Here is a 20,260-nt window from a genome sequence, read left to right as displayed (position 1 = left end):
AGGCCTAACTAGGAGAGTGTGTGTGTGCATGCGGCGAGACCAATGTGATATGTGTTGAGTATGTACATCTTCAATGTACTATCTCAAAAAAAAAATTCCCATCTGTGGATGGCGCATAGATATGAGGAGGACGCGTAAAAATATTAATATGGTTTGAAATAAAAAAAAATTGGCAAATTGATGTTGCAGTAGGAAATAGGAATTTGATATCAAATTCAAACCCTTTAAGTTGCATGATCGTCACTCGGCTGGCAGCTATGTTGGTTAGCGCCGCGCGCGCCGGCGTGACAAAAATCAATTTTTGGGCCTCACTCGAGCGGAAAGCGAAATTTGCATGGCCTTTAGTTGCCAACAGATTCCACGCACCAAACTTTAGGCGGCGCACGCGTGGTTGACCCTTCAGTGAGGTGTACTATGATCTATCCAAGTATCCAACTGCACGTGACAAAGCACTCCGAAATACAGATATGCACGTGCTCAAAAAAGTTCGATGCCGACGCCCGACGGTTCGTTGAGACTTGTTTTCTTCTATTCCTACCGACAAATTACTGGACATTGGACGGGTGTTCATCAACAAGCATAAAAGCATGTGATTTCAGTAGCACAGTGTGGGGTGCGCGCGCGCTCACACGATGTAAGGATGGAGCTTCGATCTCTATTTAGATGCGGCCACATTCATGTAGGTGTGTGTGTGTAAAATGGTGAATAATGACCCAAACCCTATAGTATGTTAACACAGGTTTGATCCTATGAAGCAATCATGTAAAGGGGTGTTTGGCAGCGAAAAAACAGCCCTACTTCACCAACTCCATAAAAATTTCTGTGTTGGTTTGCTTATTGCGTGAAGAAATTAGAGTGAGTAAAATAGAAGGGTCTGTGGTGATGGATAAAGTGAAGAGCACACGGGTCCCAATCACAAGGATATAATAGACTTTTCACAATAAGATCACATGTTTCTAGAGTTGGATCCATGCTTCTTGTCAAACATATAGACAGCTCCATTATTTTTCTAAAGTTGGTAGAGTGGAGTTGGTGGAGTAGAGCTAAAAACAATTTGAAGTGAAGTGCTGCCAAACACCCCTAACTGGAGACCTAGATCAAGATCCCATATGCGCACTAAAGTGACTAATCACAATCCAATCACTTGTTTAAGGAGCTATCGCCCGGTATGATTACGCCACACACAGGTTAAGGCTGAGGCTGACGCTCTTCTATTTGGCCCTTGCAGCTTGCATGCTTCTGTTCTTGCTTTATATCAAGGATATGATTAGACAGAGTGGTCAAAGAACTGGGTTAGGTCTGCATGCAGACCTAAAGGTGCTTTAGATATGATTCTATTGTGAGGCACCAAGTGATGAAATCATTAGCCACTGCAGCTTTTGGAAGAATAGTATTACTGGACGGTATTATTGGCCAGCACTTGATGCTAAGATAATTAACACACTCGTCTCGCTTAGTGGGATAGTGGGGTTACTTGTTGTTCAGTAACATAATCTATCTGCACCAAGTTAAGCATGTTAGTCTGGAGCACTATGTTACGTGGAAGCTTTGCACCAGTTGTAATTTTATAATCAAGATTGAAGTTTACAATTCTAGTCCGTAGATTCGACAATTATAAGTATTCTGATCCAACAATTTTGAATCTTACTGAATGACTCCAGTCTGATTCGGAATCAGAAATTTATCTGAATACTTTACTGTGCACTAAACTTTTTGTTTTCATGTATTGTAACAAAATTCGCTTATCACAGGGATTTAAGCAATGTTAACAAGAAAAAATACCTTCCTTAAGAGCTCCATTATTATTTGCTTGCAAGGGAAAACATTTGAGGTTTTCTCCCTCGTGCCCTATTCAATGGAGCTAATTATGAATTAATATAAGTTTCAGTTTGGAAATAATAGTGGAATCAAATTCGTAATGGAACAAAATTTATCTTAATTTGTTGAAGAGAAAATGAGCACACGAACGAACTTGTTCAGAATTGGTCAGCATGATATCAATGACGAGCAAGGTAACCTTCATGGCATAAGTTTGCGCCTTAAGCTTGGTGATTTGTCCGGCGCACGTGCATCCACTGCAGTGCATGCATGGTGTCTCAGACCTAAAAAAGATTCAAAAGGAAAAGATTAGAAACAGGAACAAAGAGATTCAGACATTGAACAATGTTCTCGTTGCAACTATATACAGGTACAGTTCACAGGAGCACTGGTGAGATACAGTAGGGCTGAATATAATATGGAACTTAAAGGTGATTCACGGTATAGCCAGAACATATATACTCCGTACATGATAGAACAGGTTACTAGCACGGCACACAAAACAGTCTCCACAAATGTGCATCACTGGCATTCCTACAAAAAATAGCTAGCGGTTTGTACTCAAATATGAACTTCCAAAAATGCAGATGAGAAGTTGCTGATGCTGGCTCACGCACCATTTGTATGGACATGAGCCCCACTACGCCGCGCGTCGCTCGCCGAGCCACTGCTTCTGTTTGACGATGCCATTGGAGCGAGGGAAGACAAGGAGGAGAAGGATGCCGTGGCGGTGGCCGGTGGACGGGGACTCGAGGCGGGGAGTACGCCGCCAAGGAAACGACGACGACATACTTAACTTGGCGACTGTCACGGCGCGCCCAAGCCCAAGCCTAACATAGATTATATTCAGAGGCTGCTCCAATTCCTCCACCTCACTACTTAAATTCCCAGCCCAAGCCTAACATTGATTTTGTGGGCCGGCCCAAATATTTGGGCTTGATGTCACGATATTTCTTTGGAGATGTTTTTTTTTTTGGGATGTTGATGTCAGATGTCACTATAGTTGATCAGGGCCCTGATCAACTTCGTTCGTAAGGCCAGAACCACTAACTAATACGGAGAATCGAAGGAGTCCTGAGCTGCCACGACCACTCCAATGCCAAGTTGATCAGGGCGGCGAATAGTCAGTCTCGGATGATGTCGACGGTCAATGCCAGCATGCCACCTGCCCGTATTTCACAATTCACCCGCTACCACACATTCACACTGCAAGTCTGTAAAGTTCCGTCAAAGATCACCCCGCTCGCGTGGCCGCCCTCCTCGCCGGCGCCGGCCACCGCGCGCATCCATCCAGGCAGCCAGCCATGTCCAAGTACGGAACTATCCCCGCCGCCTCCTCCACCCCGCCGGCGCCGCCCGAGGGCTCATGCACGGTGCCCGACTCCACCTCCCGCGCCGAGCGCCCCGGCCGCCGCGCCTCTGCGGCGTTTGCGGCGCTCCGTCCGTGGCGCGAGCTCACGGACCCGCGCGCGCTCTCCGTCCCAGCGGGTCGCTCCGACGCCCGGCGCCGCGCGCGCGCCAACCTCGCGCGCTTCGCCGCGAACTACAAGCTCACCTTCCTCGCCGTCGTCTCGGTCTCCCTGCTCTGGCAGTGGCGGCGGTGGCGGTCCATCTGCCTGCCCGCCCTCTACCTCAGCGTCTGCTTGAACTACCTGTCGAGCAAGGCCTTCCCCCTTTTTTTGATTCTCGCGCTCTTCCAGCTGGTGGTCACCGGCTCCGCGGCGAGCGTGCTCGTCGCGCTGCCCGTGGGGCTCCTGCTCGTCGGCGCCCACGCCGTGCTGCACTACTGCCCCGCGGAGGATGGCACCGTCGACGAGGAGGTTGGGTCAATTGTTTGGCACCGCGGGATAGCACCGTGCGACGCGCCCACCGCCGTCAGTCAACAAACTAGCGTGGGGTGCTCCTAAACCATCCATAGTCGATCTTCATCTGTTTGTGCACTTACTCGGAAGTAAATAAAATGTGCTTACATTTAATTTGTGTTCTTTGTAATATTTATACCATGCAAACACTTATTCCTTTATTACTCCCTCTTTTTCTGTTTATAAGGTACACATGTATATCAAGATTCAAACTTTACGATCTTTGACCAATAATTTAATCAACGTTTTTTTACTTTGAAATGTAAACTTTATGATTGGATTTGTAATAAAATGTACTTTCCAATGATTATAAGCTTATAACCATAAATAATATAAATAAAATAAATAAATAAATTGTCAAAGTCTAATTTGGGAGGCTGTGCCATGTCATATCACACCTTATAAATAGAAACTCATGAATTATAGATCGTTTTGACTTTTTTAAATTCATAAATTTTGCTATGCACTTAGATATAACTTATGTTTGGATGTATAATTATATCTATGAATCTAGAAAAGTTAAATAACTTATAATTTGGGAGGAGGGAGCAGTGAAAATACGTTTTGGGAGTGACCAACCTGAAATCAATTTGGGCTCAATTGTTTGGCACTTGCAATTCAGAATGCGTCCTGAAGAAACTCATGATCAAATCGGAAGTAATTTGCCTTGTCATCTGTGCAGAGAACGACGTGAGACGGGGCAGATATTTTATGAGCATAGTATTACCTAACAAGAAACTTGCTAGTGGTAGTTTCTAAGCAATTACAAATGGACACCTACATTATCTGCAGAGCCGCCTATGAGTTTCAGCTTGATGGTTCTTACATTGTCGAACACTCCCCCGTGCCGATCGTGTCGTTGGGCTCAGACTGTGGTCGATGTCAGTCAACAAAGGAGGCAGAGCGGTCAAGGCGGACCCAACCAGCACAGAAAATTGAGATGGGGGCAATTCGACCTCCTGAAATGCCCAGCCCAAGCCCAAACGTAGAATTTTATGCGCCGCCGGGGATGTTACCATTGGAACGAACCCGATATCCACCAGATAATTCATGTATCAACAGTCGGGATGCTGTCAGTCAACGCCTTCCCCGTACACTCCACACGCTATCAGCCATCGCACATTAACCTTCCGTAACACCGGAACCGCGTCAAAGTTCACCCACCGGCCACCGCGTAGCGCTGGAGCCCGCCTCCTCGCCGGCGCCGGCCACCGCACCGCACGCGTCCAGCCAGCCATGTCCAAGTACGGAACTATAGGTGTATTTGGTTGCATGCATCACATGGTGCACATATGGATGATCCTGGATGGGGTGGTTCAACCAATTTGCTTGTACCGTATGGTTCGCTCTAATTAGTAGAATAATGTATTAAGTGGGATGACCTCATCCTAAATGAGTTGGTCCAATTCACCCAACCAAATAAAATGATCATTATTATTTTATATCACTTCATACATAAATAAATGATACAACCAACCAAACACACCCTATCCCATCCACCTCCACGGCTCCACCACCCCGCCGCCCGAGGGCTCGCCATCCACCACGCTCGACTCCACCTCCAGCGCCGAGGCCCCCGGCGGCGCGCCCGCGCTGGCTGTGCTCCGCCCCTGGCGCGAGCTCGCGGACCCGCGCGCGCTCTCCGTCCCGGGGGGCCTCGCCGACGCCTGCCACCGCGCGCGCGCCAACCTCGAGCGCTACGCCGCCAACTACGAGCTCGTTGTCGTCGTCGTCGTCTTGGTCTCCCTCTCGGGCAGCCCCTCCACCAGCTCATCGTCCTCTCCTGCCTCCTAGTCTGGCGCCGCAAGTCCTTCCCCGCGCTTTTCATGTTCTCGAACTTCATGCTACTGCATCTCGACGGCACCGCGGCGATCGTAGAAATCTCGCTGCCCGTGGGGCTCCTGATCGTCGTGGCTCACGCCGCGCTGCACCTACCCACGGCGGACAGCGTCGACGAGAAGGATGGGCTGGGCGACAATCCCGAACCGCCGTCCACAGATTAGCGTGAGCCGCTGCTCGATCGTCGACCTTCTTATTGTCTCTTGGTTAGTTGATGTTCAGGGTGTTCTTCATCTGTTTGTGCTTAAATATGCGTTATCTGTATAATTATTCCCTTTAGATGATTTCGTAGTGAAATCATGTTTTCGGAGTGATCAACCTCAACCTGAAGTTGATTTAGGCTCAATTATTTGGCACTTTGCACAATGATATGGTTATTCAGAACGCGTCCTGAAAAAGGGAACCGCCTGGTCAAATCAGAAGAGATTTTGGCTTTGTGAAATTGTGATCTACTGGGTGTCCAGAAAACGAAAGTTTTTCACGAGATGCGTCAGACATTGTATGAGCACATTGGCTAACTACCTTACTACTAATACTAGTTTGTACGTTGTAGACCCAATCCCACGCTTCTGCGCATCAACTAGTTTCAACGCCTTCTGCGCATTACGCTTCTCACGCTAACAGTAACCCGCACGCGCTCTCCGTCCCAGGGGGTCTCGCCGCCGCGCGCGCCAACCACGCGTACTTCGCCGCCAACTACGGCCTCGTCTATCTCGTCGTCTTCTCGGCCTGCCTGCTCTGCTGGCGGCCCATCTACCTGCCCACGGTCGTGCCCCTCTCCCTCGCCTCGCCTGGTAAGGTCTTCCCCTCGCTCTTGACGTTCACGCCCTTCCTGCTGGTGGTCACCGGCGCCACGGCGGGCGTTCTTATCGTCCTGGCCGCTGGGCTCCTGCTCATCGTGGGCCACGCCGTGCTGCACCTCCCAACGGACAGCAGCGTCGACGAGGAGGGCTGGACTGTGCGGCAACAAGCCCGATCAGCCGGTCCTCGTCGACCTTCCTGGCTCTTGGCTAGCTGATATTGCGGGAGTACTTGATATGTTTTGTCACTTGTTCAGAAATGTATATGTGCTCATATTTTGCGTTCTTTGTATTAATTTTGTATACTTACATGTACCATACAGACATCATCTATTATCTTTAGATCGATGCATGGTATGTTAGTGAAACCAGGTTTTGGGAGTGATCGAGCTGAAGTTAATTTGGGCTGAATTATTTGGCACTTGCACAATGATATTTTGTATCCAGGACGCGTTCTGAAAAAGAATGGAACTACATGGTCAAAACGGAAGAAATTTGGCTTTGTCATCTACTGGGTGTCAAAAAAACAAGCAATTTCCCGTGAGACAAGACAGAGAGATTGTATGAGCATTCTAGCAAGCTACTTACTGATACTAGTTTGTAACGAATGACAAATGGACACTTACGATCATCTGCAGGGAGCTCTCGAGTTTCAGCTTGACGTTAGAAGCTCGTGAGCTCGTAGAAATGTAGAATGGAGGCGCGATGCTCTCAGTCCGAGAGTTGATTGCATATCTGTGATCCGTCCATTCCCAATAATGACGACTGGCTACTGGTTCCCAATGTCCACGCACGACAGAAGTGGCCATAATCGAAAGGACGAAGGCATTCATCACTGATGTGCCCAACCTCGCGCGCGTAGCGTGAACCTAGACCGCTAAAATAGGGCAATGACGAGATTTACCGGCCCAATTAAGCATTTCACGGGCCAAGGCCAAAACTGGGCTTTGATGGCATGATTTGTTCCCTACTTAGCCCACAACAGAATCCTCCTTACAAATAAGAATCAACGGTTTGGATTGTGCCACACGTACATATCCAGTCTCCACGTGTAGGTCCCCACTCACAGTCGCACTTCCCACCTCTGCCTCTCCATAATTGGATTACCTTCCCTTCCAACAGAGTCCATCCACTGCACGTCAAGCTCACCCGATTCCCATTCCCCCACCTCCTCGCCGGCGCCGACGACCATCCGCCCCCACCTAGCCAGCCAGCCATGTCCAAGTACGGCACCATCCCCACATCCTCCTCCCCGCCGCCGCCGGGGGGCTCCTCCTCCACCACCACCTACCCGCTCGACTTCATCTCCCGCGCCAAGGCCCGCGGCGCGTCCGCGCTCGCCACGCGCCGGCCCTGGCGCGAGCTCGCGGACCCGCACGCGCTCTCCGTCCCGCGGGGCTTCTCCGACGCCTACCGCCGCGCGCGCGCCAACCTCGCGCACTTCGCCGCCAACTACGCGCTCGTCGTCCTGGCCGTCGTCTTCGCCTCCCTGCTCTGGTACCCCGTCTCCCTGCTCGTCTTCCTCGCCTGCTTCGCCGGCTGGCTCTTCCTCTACTTCCTCCGCGACCGCGACGTCGACCAGGCGCTGCTCATCTGCGGCCGCCCCGTCGGGGACGGCGTCGTCATCGCCTTCCTCTCCGCGGTCACGCTCGTCCTGCTGCTGCTCACCGGCGCCACGTCAAACATCCTCATCTCGCTGCTCGTCGGCCTCCTCGTCGTCCTCTTCCACGCCCTGCTCCACCGCCCCGCCGACAGCATCGACGAGGAGGCCGGGAGGTGGTACACGCCCGTGCCGCCGTCCAGCTACTAGCCATAGCCAGTGTGAGCTGCTCTTCTTCCATTCACCGGCGTCTATTCTTGCTTCTTCTTCGGTTGTTATCGGTGGAATTATTATTGCAGATGTTCTTGATCCGTTTGCGCACTTGTTCATAAATAAAATGTGCTTCAATCGGCGCTCGTTGTGTATTTGAATTGTTGTTCCATTGCAAATATTTGTTGTCTCTAGATGATTTGTCACTGAAATTATGATTTTAGTAGTGATCAATCTGAAGTCAATTTGGGCTCAATTATGTGGCGCTTGCAGAATGGTTATTCAGAACGCGTCCTGAACAAGGGATTGCATGGTCAAACCGGAGGAGATTTGCCTTGCGATCCACGGGGTTCTAAAAGAAAACGGGTGTTTCCATGTGAGACGGAGACAGACATCGTGTCGTGTGAGCAATATCAGCCACAACCTAAGCCAAACCACTTTGTCAATAGTTTCTGACCAGTAACAAAGGACACTTATCCGTAGTGCCTTCCGAGTTCGAGCTTGATGATGGCAACTCAATGACCCATGGGCTCGTAGAGTATAGACAAATTGTTAACTTGTATATCATTTTCTTTCCCTAAAAAAAAAGATCTAGTGTGTTTTGGGTCGGCGGGGTACTGTTTCTGCATCTATCAAATCAACTCTTCGTATAGTACACGATTTGTTGGTAATTGGCTGGCGGTTTCCCAATTTCTTTTGCGAGAGCGCAATAATTGAAGTGACAGCTGTTGGGTTTGAATAGTGTTAGTGTATATCATAATGAATTTTGTAGGTATATCCTGTGATGTGGATTTTATATGGTTCAAATAGGATAAGTTGCTGGCTACAGGCTCTCTGTTTTTTTTTTTGAAAAGAATAGCTCCCTGGTTGTGCCTATCCGGTTGAATACCGGTATTCAATTCAATATTCAGCTCAACAACAAATCTTCCATGAAAACATGGCAACCATATTTAGGGGTCCTTCGGCACGGCTTCTGCAGTGGGTTATGCACTGGGAGGAAAAAGGAAACAGCTTCAGTGGAGGTGCCACTGAAAAGTCGTCGCACGAAATGAACTGGGGTGACAAGTCAGAAAAAGTGGCTTCCCCCGGCTTCTCCCCGTCCCCGTAGCCTCCACATATATGGTTACCCCTCGAGTTGCTAGAATTACAACATTTTTGCCACTACCTATACTCTCATCAATTCCTCGCACCGGCTCGCTATTGCTCCGTCTTCTCTCCCTCATCCGCCTCCTCTCTCTCATGCTCCTCTCTCCTCGCGTGACTCTGGTGCCGGTGCGGCGTCGGTTCGATGAACCAGCTGGGGCAGCTGGCAGCCGATGGGTGAAACGGGGGTGGAACGGATAGATCCGACGAAGGGCATCCTGATCCAGCTACCCGTTTTCCCAGAGGTGCCGCTTGCCGTCATCCTACCGGCGCCGCTTCCCCTCATCCATCTAGCGCTGCCTCCCCTCATCCTATTCGTGCCGTGCCGACAGCTTCTCACTTGCAGCCATCGGAGTATTGACTGGTTTGCAAGTTGTCATCCCAACTCTCTTTAATAAAATCCAACGTATACTTCTCCTATGTTAAAAGAATACCATCTTGCAGTCTCTTAACTTCAATGCCTAGGAAATAGTGGAGATCCCCAAGATCCTTTAATGCAAACTCACTCTTAAGAGCTTTTAGCAATGCTGTCATAGCACCCTGCGACGAACTTGCCACAATGATATCATCCACATAAATGAGTAAAATATTGTCACTTCTCCTTTGTTAAAGTAGAAAAGAGAAATATCAGCTCGAGATGGTTTAAAACCAAGACTCTGCAATTTTTCACTTAAGCGAGAATACCAAGCTCGTGGCGCCTATTTCAGCCCATAAAGTGCCTTGTCTAGCTTACAGACATATTGTGGATGACCTTTGTCCTCATTCCCAGGTGGTTGCCTCATGAACACTCCTTCTTCAAGGATACCATGAAGAAATGCGTTCTGAACATCTAGCTGTCGAAGACTCCAACCTCTTGATACTGCAATAGATAACACAAGTCTAATAGTGGTGGCCTTCACTACAGGACTAAAGGTATCCTCATAGTTAATACCATACCGTTGCTTAAAATCCTTTGCAACCAGACGAGCTTTATATCTATCAATCGAACCATCTGGCTTTTGCTTGATTTTATATACCCTTTTACAATCAATAATATTCTGATCAGCTTTAGGTGGAACTAGATGCCATATTTTATTCCTCATGAGCACCATATATTCACTATCCATAGATTGCTTCCAATTTGAATTTCCAAAGGCTTCACCTAAATTATTTGGCTCAGACAAAACAATAACACCGTACCTTACAGTTCCATTTGTATATTGCTTGGGTCTTCGAATACCATGAGACCCACACGTCCTTGGGCGTTCAGGTTGCTCAGTAGCTTGAGAAATGCCTTGATCATCAGGTGGAGCTACCGGGTGCACAGCCGCAGGTGCCACAGCGGATCTAGATGGCGCCGCAGCGGATCCAATTAGGAGCGGATCCCGGAGCAAAGCAGGCGAGTGCGCTCGGGCGGCGTCATCTGCCGGGAGTTGGTGCATCAGAGGCTAGCGCATGGCGCACACGGGTTCGCTCGTTGAATCTGCTGGGGGCTGGCGCGTGGCACACGATGGTTCGTCGGGTGATTCCTCCTCGCGCACAGCTGCCGCTGTCGGACACGTGTCACGCACGGATTCACGCTGCTCGTGCGGGGAGAGGGCAAGGCGAATGCGCCTGCACAAGCCGTTGGAGCCGCAGGTGGATCAACGCCGGGATCCGTGCGCCCTCCTTCCTGCATAAAATCATCTTCCAAAACAGGATTTAAATTAGGATTTTCACCAAAATCTGTCCCTGCTGTATCACCAACATTGTCAGAAGAAGGGTGTGGTGTTGTCAATGACTTTGCTTGGAGTGCGATTGATGAGATAGGCAGCGGCAAGGAAAACTTCATTCCAAAATTTGAGGGGCATAGAAGCATGTGAGAGTAGAGAGAGACCTACCTGTGCAATGTGCCTATGTTTACATTCAGCAGCCCCATTTTGTTGATGTTCATGAGGGCAGGATACAAGGTGTGTAATGCTGACATTATTGAAAAACGAATTGAGTGTGACATACTCTCCACCCCAATCCGTCTGCATAGCAATGATCTTTCGATCGATCAGATGCTCAACAAGGCACTGAAATTCATGGAATTTGAGAAAACTTCAGATTGCAAAGCAAATAAATCCACATGAACTTGCTGAAATCATCTATAAAACTCACATAGTATTTGTTTTGCCCAATAGAATCAGGAGCAAGCCCCCGTACATCCGAAAACACCAACTCTAAAGGAAATTTGGACACACTTGTAGACTTAGGATAGGGAAGTTGATGACTTTTGGCTTGTTGGCAAGCGTGGCACATAGATTTTTTATTGACTTCTCTAAGACAAGGAAGATTATTCTCACTCATGACTCGATGAACAATTGGAAAAGCAGGATGCCCTAATCTATTGTGCCATCTAGTAGAGGATGGTGTAGCGGTGCTCAAAACTTCTTGTTGCATATCAGGAAGGGGGTATAGACCTCCTCTACACGTTCCTTCCAAAAGAGTCCTCTTGGTTGCTTGATCCTTGATAGAGAAAAATTCGGATGAAATTCTAGAAAGGCATTGTTATTAGAAGCGAGACAATGAACAGGAACTAAATTTTTCTTTGCTTTTGGGATGTGAAGAACATTATTAAGGTGTAGATTGCGATTAGGGGTACGAACAATTGCATGACCAATATGAGTAGTGCTCATACCTGCACCGCTGGCTATGCAAATTTGATCGTTGCCGTTGTATTTGTCGTGGATGACTAGCTTGTCAAGGTCACCGGTCACGTGGTCGGTTGCGCATGTGTTGATCTACCAATTTGTGTCCACTCCATAGGATTGTACAACTTTGTTGATGTTTCTTTCATCCAGAACAAAATCTTCCTCAAAGCGGTGCCAGCACCGATCTGCACTATGGCCTTCTTTGAGGCATACTTGGCACCAAGGCTTCTGTCCTCCTCCATTGCGCCCATTGGGCACACCGTTGCGTCCTCCACGACCACATCCTCCTGAGCTTCCATGGCCACGGCCTCCTCGATTGAACCCATGCCCTCCACGAGTCGCAGAATTCACCGAGGAATATGACAAGCTTGAGCCACCGTCGTGCATCAGATCAAGGCTGTTCTCAAAGCTTAGAACTTGGGCCAGGAGCTCGCTGTAGTAGATTGGAGTCGACCTGGCGATGATGGCCATCTGTAGTGGGATATAGTCGGCGTCGAGCCCTGTCAGCACATAGCCAATGAGCTCCTCCTCACTAAGGGGCTTTCATGCATCCGCCATCTTGTTGGCAAGTGCTTTCTTCTTGCTCATGTATTCAGCGGTAGGCATGTTGCCCTTCTTCAATGTTGCCAGTAAGATGCGCGTGTTCACTGGTCGCGCTCTTGACTGGGATGAATAGATCTCCTCCACAGCGGACCACAATTTCGCCGCGGTTGTTGCCGTAGCGACTTGCGCCATTACTTCACGCGTCATAGTGGTGAGCAGATAGCTCAGCACTTGTTGATCTAGTGCCACCCATCGGACATAGCCAGGGTTGGCACTCTTGACAATCTTGTCGTCGATCTTGGTGTCGATCTCCTTCGGCGGAGCAGGATCCTTGCCATCGAGGCACCCTTCAAGCTGTGCACCGTGAATGGTTGGTAGGACCTGTGCCTTCCATAGAACAATATTGTTCTTGGAAAGCTTCTCCGTGATTGGAAGGCTGAGCAATGATGGAAGCGCTGCTCTAGCGAAAGATGAGCCAGAGTCTCCCATGTAGATGTATTTTTAGAGGGTCGCTCTTGGTACCATGTGGAAATTGTGTAAGCGTTGTCACCCTTGGTCAGGGCGGCGTCATGTATTTATATGGAGCCATTAACCGGCCAGGTTACAGATATATTGAGTTTGTTACAATGTGTTTATCTACACGCAAGTTAGAGATCAAAACAAGAACTACAAGATATACACCTTCAACAGCTCAAACTCTAGACATTCTTAGATATTTTACATGCGTGAGGTCAACAACTCAAACTCTAGACATTCTTAGATATTTTACATGGGTGAGGAGGTCTGCCAGTACCGTGACGAGGTCCACCACCTCCTCATGATAGACGTCCACCACCGGCTGCTGCTCGTGCTTGTGGCCGGTGAGGACGGCCACCGCGATGGCTGCATCGTGGACACCGCCGCAGGCGTCGCCTCTCCTCATGGACCAGATGTGCTAATGAATCAGTTGTCAGTGTGTGCGGGATAAAGGTATGGGAGCTTTGAGCGCCGAAACAAGTCGAACATGCGGCGGCTGCAGCTTCCACCTTCAAAAGAGCACCCGACTCTTGTGTAGCCATTCCACAGTTGGATCGACACTGTATGCTCCTGCGTAGTTGCACAAGGATGGTCCGCGCCCAATGAGATGCCCATTCACCCAAGCCTGGCCCTTTCCCGTGATCCCAAGATCAATGGTGATAGGGTCATTACCTCCTCGATTGGTCCTCCTTGAATCTGCTGTGGGCTGTAGCCTCTGGGCTGCGCGATCCTCCTTCAAAATTCCGGAATTTTGAAACGGGTAGCAGCAGCAAGGTTAATCACAGCCGAAGATGATTGTGGCCAACATTGCCAATAGATAATGCGCTCGGACTCTCACCGTGAACCGCCGCCACGTCGGGGTACTCTAATCTCCTCTGCCGTTGTGGTCCGATGCCCGCGCGGCTCAGAGCAATCTTGCGGTTCCGGCTGGAACAGAACCTAGGGCGGGCGGTGGTGGGCTTGCGGCGACGGCGGCCGTCAGTGCCGGAGGCAGAGCCGACCGGACCAAGGTGTTTTACGCAAATATATGTTCAAGTATTTTTAAAAAGGGGCAGAATCGCATGGGCAAAGTTGTCGTTTTCTAACTTATTTGATACGGAGTACCATTAAGTGTTGCTCGTGGAGCTTACTCTTCATTTTCAATAAGTAGGAGTAAAATCACAAAGATAGGAAAAATAAGGTTAAAATCACAATTGCAATTCAAAATAGGGGTAAGAATGCAATAGCCTCAATTCAATTATACCAGGAAATCAAGTGCTATAAGAATCTCGCCCCAAATCAAGAACCCCTACACATCTGCAGTTCTGCACATATGGCAAATATTCATTTTTATGAGTAGATATATCTAGAGAAGATCTATGGGCGCCATCGTTGCATATCAAGGTTGGCTAAGGAATTTAGGTTCTATATTGCTTCTGTTCATGCAAGCCAAGCGAGCTCTCTGCTCACTCGATCTTCCTGCCTTTGGACATATCCTGGATATTTGCAATCTGTCGATATAAATATCCAGCTACCTTTCCCCTTGTTGAGTTGATGAGGCGAACATGCACATTGACTATTGCGTAACTGACAAGAAACTTTCAAAACCTATCAGAATCTGGAAAGATTCAAACATAGCAAAGAATTGATGGCACACAATCAATTTAACCAACAAAGCTACTTCAAAAGGTTAACTACTCATTCATTAGGTAGGTACCATAACCACCGTAACCATTGAGATTTAAATAAGCTATAACCATCCAGTTCATGCTAGAAACTTGACGGCAACAAAATAACTTACAGTTCAGGCCAGAAACTTCATGGCAACTAGCACTGCTGGAACTACAAATCATAGTAGTATGCGAATATAGGCAGATAGATACAGACAGATAAACTGCTGCTACTTGATACTGGATATTTTGTTTTCACATACTAGCGAACCCGATTTATCACTGGATAGACTCCATTGTACCTAGTTATCCCACCAACACCATCTTTGTTGGGAATGTATCTGGTGGAAACCATCTACCCCATGTAACTTTGGAAAATATGAATCAAGGTCACAAGATGCTAATCCAATGGATAGAGTTAGAGGTGCAATTATTTTACAGTTAAGCCCCCCACCTGCTGGCCACGCTTCTTAATCCTCCCTGAAGTCAGGCGTCTGTTTCCCCTACCCTTCTACCCTTCCATCGTGAGTCCGTGTCCCGCCGCCGCCACACCCTTGCGCCCCTAGCGATTCACCAGTCGCTAGTGTCCTGCCGCCGCCCGTGGCCTGCCACCATGTGCCCAGCGACGGGGTGGCCCATGGGCACGTGCTCGTACATGCTCATCGGCGGGCTTGGGTGGTGGTGCTTCATGCTCGCGGGTCCCATCAACATCGTTCTCGCGATGGCGGGCCCACCGGTGATCGGGGCACCGGCCGCCGCGACCTCCCCCGTGGTGACGTTGGTGATGTCGTGGATGCTGGAGCGGCGCCGGTTACGATTCATGGAGTTGAGGCGGATGAAGTACTTCTGCGCGTTGCTCGCCACCTGCGTTGGCGTCTGCGAGATGACGAAGTTGCGCTAGATGCTTCGCCAGTCGCCCTTACCAAACTTATCTAGACCCAGCAAGAACAACCTACGGCACCATCACTAGATTAGCGGCCATGAACGCAAGAACGTCACCACCATTAGCGTGTGCTTATTATGATTGGAATCAATGGATGACATGAACGATGCAAGCTTTGAAATCAAGAACTCCAGGAGGAGATTCGGGATTAACCTGTGCTCTTCCTCTGTCCACGAGATGCCCTTGCGCCGCTCCTGCTCTACCTTGGAGCAGCTCTTCCCCACGTCAATGCCGCTCTTCCGCTCCTCGCGCCGGTGCCTGCCTCCTCCTGCGCCGCCGCCATCCTTGGGCGCGGATGAAGCACCGCCGGCGCTGTCGGGCGTCACAGTGGATGGCTCCTCGCCGGTGTAGCACGGGTGCGGGACGCGGTCGACCTCGATGGCGGCCACGTCCTCCACAAGCGCCTCGTAGTGCTGCCACACCTCCTCCACCATTCACGCTGGCACGCTCACTGCGAGCGCCGTGAACCAGCCCTCGTCGGGCGGCCTGTTGGCGGGAGGCGCCACGGTAGCCGCGACTGCGTTCTCGAAAGCCTTGTCCTCCTTCCTGGTCCACGCCGCTATGGTGGTCATCGCCACTGTGGCCATTGTTGGATGTCTAGTCCGTGCGTGGCATGCGTGCTACTGCTACAACTACAATATGGTTGCGGAGTGCAGACTGCGGTGGTAGTGGCGGAGCACGGGCGGCGGAGGGCCACGGGTGACGGTGGGACATTGGCGCCGAGCAAATCGCTAGGGGCGCATGGGTGTGGTGGCGGCGGGACACAAACTCGTAATGGAAGGGCAGAAGGGCAGGGGGAAACGGACGCCTGGCTTCAGGGGGGATTCAGAAAAGTGGCCAACGGGTGGGGGGCTTAACTTCAAAATAATCTACCTCTGGCCCTATCCATTGGATTAGCATCTTGTGGCCTTGATTTATAGTTTCCAAGGTTGCACAGGGTAGATGCTTTCCACCAGATACGTTTCCTAGATAGACTCCATTGTACCTAGTTATCCCACCAACACCATCTTTGTTAGCACCATCTCGCCAGAGATACGCGAAACCTCTGTCCTCCCACTTTTTTCCACGACTATTTTTTATCTTTCAAAACTTCCTACCCTTGCTGTCGGTGGCATAAGCAACAACAAGAACCGCATGGCAGTGAGCTTTTTCAGGTTTTTAGCAGGAGGCCACTCTTCAATTTCAATTAGCCAACCTTTATATTGACTCTCCCCTAGGAAGTGGTCAACAGGAACTACCACAGGCTGCCTAGCCACAGCTCTCATCAAAGATTCCTCGCTATGGCTCCGAGTATATCCATAGCCATGGATTAGTGTGGCGCAATCCTTTCCTACATGAACACACTCACCATGGCCCCAAAGCCATCATCTAGGATACTCCTTCTCAGTTTCGATCCCACACCGCTACACATACTCAAATGTGTCTTCAATCTGGCCCCCCTACAACCACCGCCTGTACACACTGATCCCCAACTGTCATCTGATCACCATACCACCCTCTTGACCTATCGCATGCTCGGGGCTAGACATGATTGGCCCACTACCTACAGTGCCTGGAGGGTTCAACCGAGTACTCGTGGCGATCGACAAGTTCACCAAGTGGATCGAGGTGAAGCTGGTAACCTACCCCAAGGCAGACAGAGTACTCAATTTTCTCAATGAAATTGTCCATCGCTACAGCTTACCAAATCACATCATCACAAACCTGGGCTTAATTTTCAACAATCACGAGTTCTAGGAGTACTGTGAGAACAACGGGATCGATGTCCGGTACGTCTCTGTCACTCATCCGTGGGGCAACGGCCAGGTTGAGCGCCAACGAGATGTTACTAGAGGCTCTCAAGAAAAGACTACACGACATTGGAAACACCAAAGGGGGCAAGTGGCTCAAAGAGCTACCCAATGTACTTTGGGGGCTTCGCACCCAGCCATGCAAGCCTACATGGTACTCACCTTACTTCATGGTCTACGGATCAGAAGTCATCCTCCCTACCAATGTCATGTGGAGATCTCCAGTAGTCGAGCAGTACGAGGATGGAACAGCAGAATAAACAAGGTGTCTAGACTTAGACGACCTCGAAGAAGCTCATTGTGTAGCACTCGTTTAGTCTGCAAAGTATCTTGAAGGGATTTGCCGCTATCATGATCACAACGTCAAAGAACGCTCGTTCAACATAGGTGACATGGTCCTCAAGCGTATTAAAGACACCAAGGGGTTGCACAAGCTGAATTCGCCATGGGAGGGTCCTTTCATCGTCTCCAAGGCCACTAGACCTGGGTCATATAGGCTACAAACTCTCTCTAGTGAAGAAACTGACAACTCGTGGAACATCGAGCACCTGTATTGATTCTACCCATAGTTTGCATATTCATGTAAATTGACCATCGACCTCAGTTATATAATTACAATTTAATAAAGCAGATTTATTTTTGTTGTAAAATGACTATCTATTTCAGTCTGATTGCGACTTGCAAAACTAAGTTCGTCGAGCTATTCAGCTCCCTCGGGCACTATTGACCAACTCGCAACTTGTAGTCACAAGCCTGCAAAGGATATTTTTGAGTTATTCAACTCATTGGATAAAATTATCCACATGGAACTTGTAATAACAAGTCTGCACACATATTTTTGAGTTATTTAACTCGTTGGACGAAATTGTCCAGCAGTGACTTGCAAAGACAAGCCTGCACACAAAAAATGTAAGCTAGTCAGTTCCTTGGGCAAATCTGTCCATCGATAGCTTTCAAAAAAGAAGCTGTCAGTAATCTGGGAGTTATTTATAACTACCCAAGCTCTTAAACTAGACAAGTTTGTCTAGTCGCAGCTTGTAATAACAACTCTGTAGTTTCAGATCTTCGGGAGCACAAATATCCGAACAACCCAGAGAGGTTGCAAAGATAGGCTCCAGGTGATGAAGTCCTAAAGAGTTTACTCGCCTAAAGAGCACAACTACCCAGATACCCGAGTACCTGCACTCCACAAAAAGGTGTCGCATCCTAGAAGTAGTACTCTACACTGTGTATCTGAAGAGGCTCACAAGAGTAGCCTTGTGCGCAGACACTCACGACTACCGTACGAGCAAATATCAGGGTAGTTCAGGAGAGGCACTAAAATAAAGAATACACACAAGTCGATAGCAATAAAATTTGTGACAAACCTTCAAAATAATTTACATTTCATTCATATCATGTTTATATTACACTGATCCTGATATCTACTTCTTTACATACAACTACTCAAGGTCTATCTGACCGGCTACCTCCTTGGCAATAGGAGCCACCTCTTGCAGGTACTGTTGAAACTGCTCATCAGAGTAGCCTTGTGCAATCCCCTCCGCAATTAGAGCCAAGTCAGCTTGCGCGTAGAATGACTTCACCATTGCCAACAGCTGCTTCAAGACGAACTCTGTAATCTTCTGAACGTGGCCGGTTATCTTCGCAGGCACTTCCTTGAGTACTTTGCTAGAGGGCGGGGCTCCACACCTTCCGTCAGGGGCTCCACCATATCAACGATGGGCTGAGCGGCTTCTATCAGCTCCTTCAGAGCAAGCTTGGTCACCTCTAGCTCATCCTCGTGCTCTCAGAAGGTCATCATGGCAGTCACCAGATCGACTTCTCCGTCAATGTGCATCTTCCGCTCCTTCTCCAGGCGGTGCTCCAGATTCTCATACAGAGTTGACAACTTGTCGTGTTGCTCCGTCACTCTATAGTACAACTTTTGCCAGTCTGTCACTCGACCTTGGAGATCTTCTTTGACCTTCTAAACGTCTACAATAACAAACAAGGAGCAATTTAGAATCATCAAGTGCCAATTAGTACTCGAAGATCAGAGGGGGATGACAAGTTACCTTTCAGCTGATGCTTCAACATCTTGTTGCGCTTCCGAAGGCAGTCCTTTTCCTCCGTGATTTGCTGGACGAGCTTGCAGTACTCGGCGGCTTGGCCGTCGTACTTCATGAGTAGTTGGGAGGAGTACCACCTCTCCTTGGTCAACACGCGTTCAAGCGCCTTAGCTCGCATTATAGTGTCTCCATAGCCTTGGAGCATTTCCGACTTCCAGCGGGAGCGATTGATCAAATCATGCAAGACAGAGCAAGTACTCATACAAGGAACGAGTACTGATTTCAAGTTGAAGACAAAACGCAGCGGAGAAACTTGCCACTCTGTATTCACCTACACGATGGTGCATCTCCTTAATTATGGCCTCTATCTCTAAGATGGTCAGAGGGTCAGTGAAGAGCTGGATATCCTCCAGGTTCACCCCCCAGCTACCCAAGGTTCCCCGTGCTTTTCGGCGATTAGCGCACCAAGAGGAACCAACGCGTGGCTAGTTGCCTCAGAAGGCATTGATGGACGTCAAAACTTGGAGGGCTCCAATGACTTTAGTTTCTACTTCTAGCTCAGGGGCTACATGGGTAGCCACGACTCTAGAGGTAGTCGCCTCCACCGTCTTGGTCTCCACCTCTGGCTCAGGGGCTATGAATGTAGCCACAACGCCGGAAGTAGTCATTGCCATTGGCTCGGCTATCGGTAGCTCGGGGGCTGGCACTATAGCGACATTCAGTGACGCAATAACATCATGCATAAGCGTAGCAACAAGGGATACAACACATGGAGCTACTTTTGGCGCATACTGCTCTTCCGGTGGTGGAATTGTAGGCACCGGGATGAGGTTTTGGGCTGA

At 49.1% G+C, this 20,260-nt stretch overlaps 3 protein-coding genes and 1 pseudogene across 3 annotated transcripts; 3 read left to right on the top strand and 1 right to left on the bottom strand.

The window, feature by feature from the left end:
• The first annotated feature begins 3,122 nt into the window (after window positions 1-3,122).
• On the top strand, window positions 3,123-3,725 carry LOC101764432 (PRA1 family protein F2). The gene has a single exon (XM_004960871.3). The coding sequence runs from the start codon at window positions 3,123-3,125 to the stop codon at window positions 3,723-3,725; it is 603 nt and encodes a 200-aa protein (XP_004960928.1).
• A 1,191-nt stretch (window positions 3,726-4,916) lies between these two features.
• LOC101761076 lies at window positions 4,917-5,885 on the top strand. The gene is made up of 2 exons (XM_022825585.1): window positions 4,917-4,944; window positions 5,188-5,885. The coding sequence occupies exons 1-2, from the start codon at window positions 4,917-4,919 to the stop codon at window positions 5,472-5,474; spliced, it is 315 nt and encodes a 104-aa protein (XP_022681320.1). The 3' UTR covers window positions 5,475-5,885.
• Window positions 5,886-7,419: 1,534 nt separating this feature from the next.
• Window positions 7,420-8,385, top strand: LOC101764021 (PRA1 family protein F2). Its single transcript, XM_004960870.3, has one exon. It carries the CDS (start codon window positions 7,536-7,538, stop codon window positions 8,127-8,129), a length of 594 nt encoding a protein of 197 aa, XP_004960927.1. The 5' UTR covers window positions 7,420-7,535; the 3' UTR covers window positions 8,130-8,385.
• Window positions 8,386-15,204: 6,819 nt separating this feature from the next.
• Window positions 15,205-16,164, bottom strand: LOC101760673 (annotated as a pseudogene).
• Window positions 16,165-20,260: the final 4,096 nt, after the last annotated feature.

The sequence above is a fragment of the Setaria italica genome, chromosome III (genome assembly GCF_000263155.2).
Source record: "Setaria italica strain Yugu1 chromosome III, Setaria_italica_v2.0, whole genome shotgun sequence".
Classification (NCBI taxonomy): Eukaryota; Viridiplantae; Streptophyta; class Magnoliopsida; order Poales; family Poaceae; genus Setaria; species Setaria italica.
Note: the sequence above shows the minus strand (reverse complement) of the source record. Positions and strands in the feature narration are given on the sequence as shown.

Excerpts from the sequence above, each read along its gene's own strand:
- LOC101764432 (XM_004960871.3), top strand. The coding sequence starts at position 3,123 with ATGTCCAAGTACGGAACTATCCCCGCCGCCTCCTCCACCCCGCCGGCG.
- LOC101764021 (XM_004960870.3), top strand. The coding sequence starts at position 7,536 with ATGTCCAAGTACGGCACCATCCCCACATCCTCCTCCCCGCCGCCGCCG.
- LOC101761076 (XM_022825585.1), top strand. The coding sequence starts at position 4,917 with ATGTCCAAGTACGGAACTATAGGTGTAT. Across the intron at positions 4,945-5,187 it reads GTACGGAACTATAGGTGTAT|GCTCCACCACCCCGCCGCCC; the intron begins TTGGTTGCATGC and ends TCCACCTCCACG.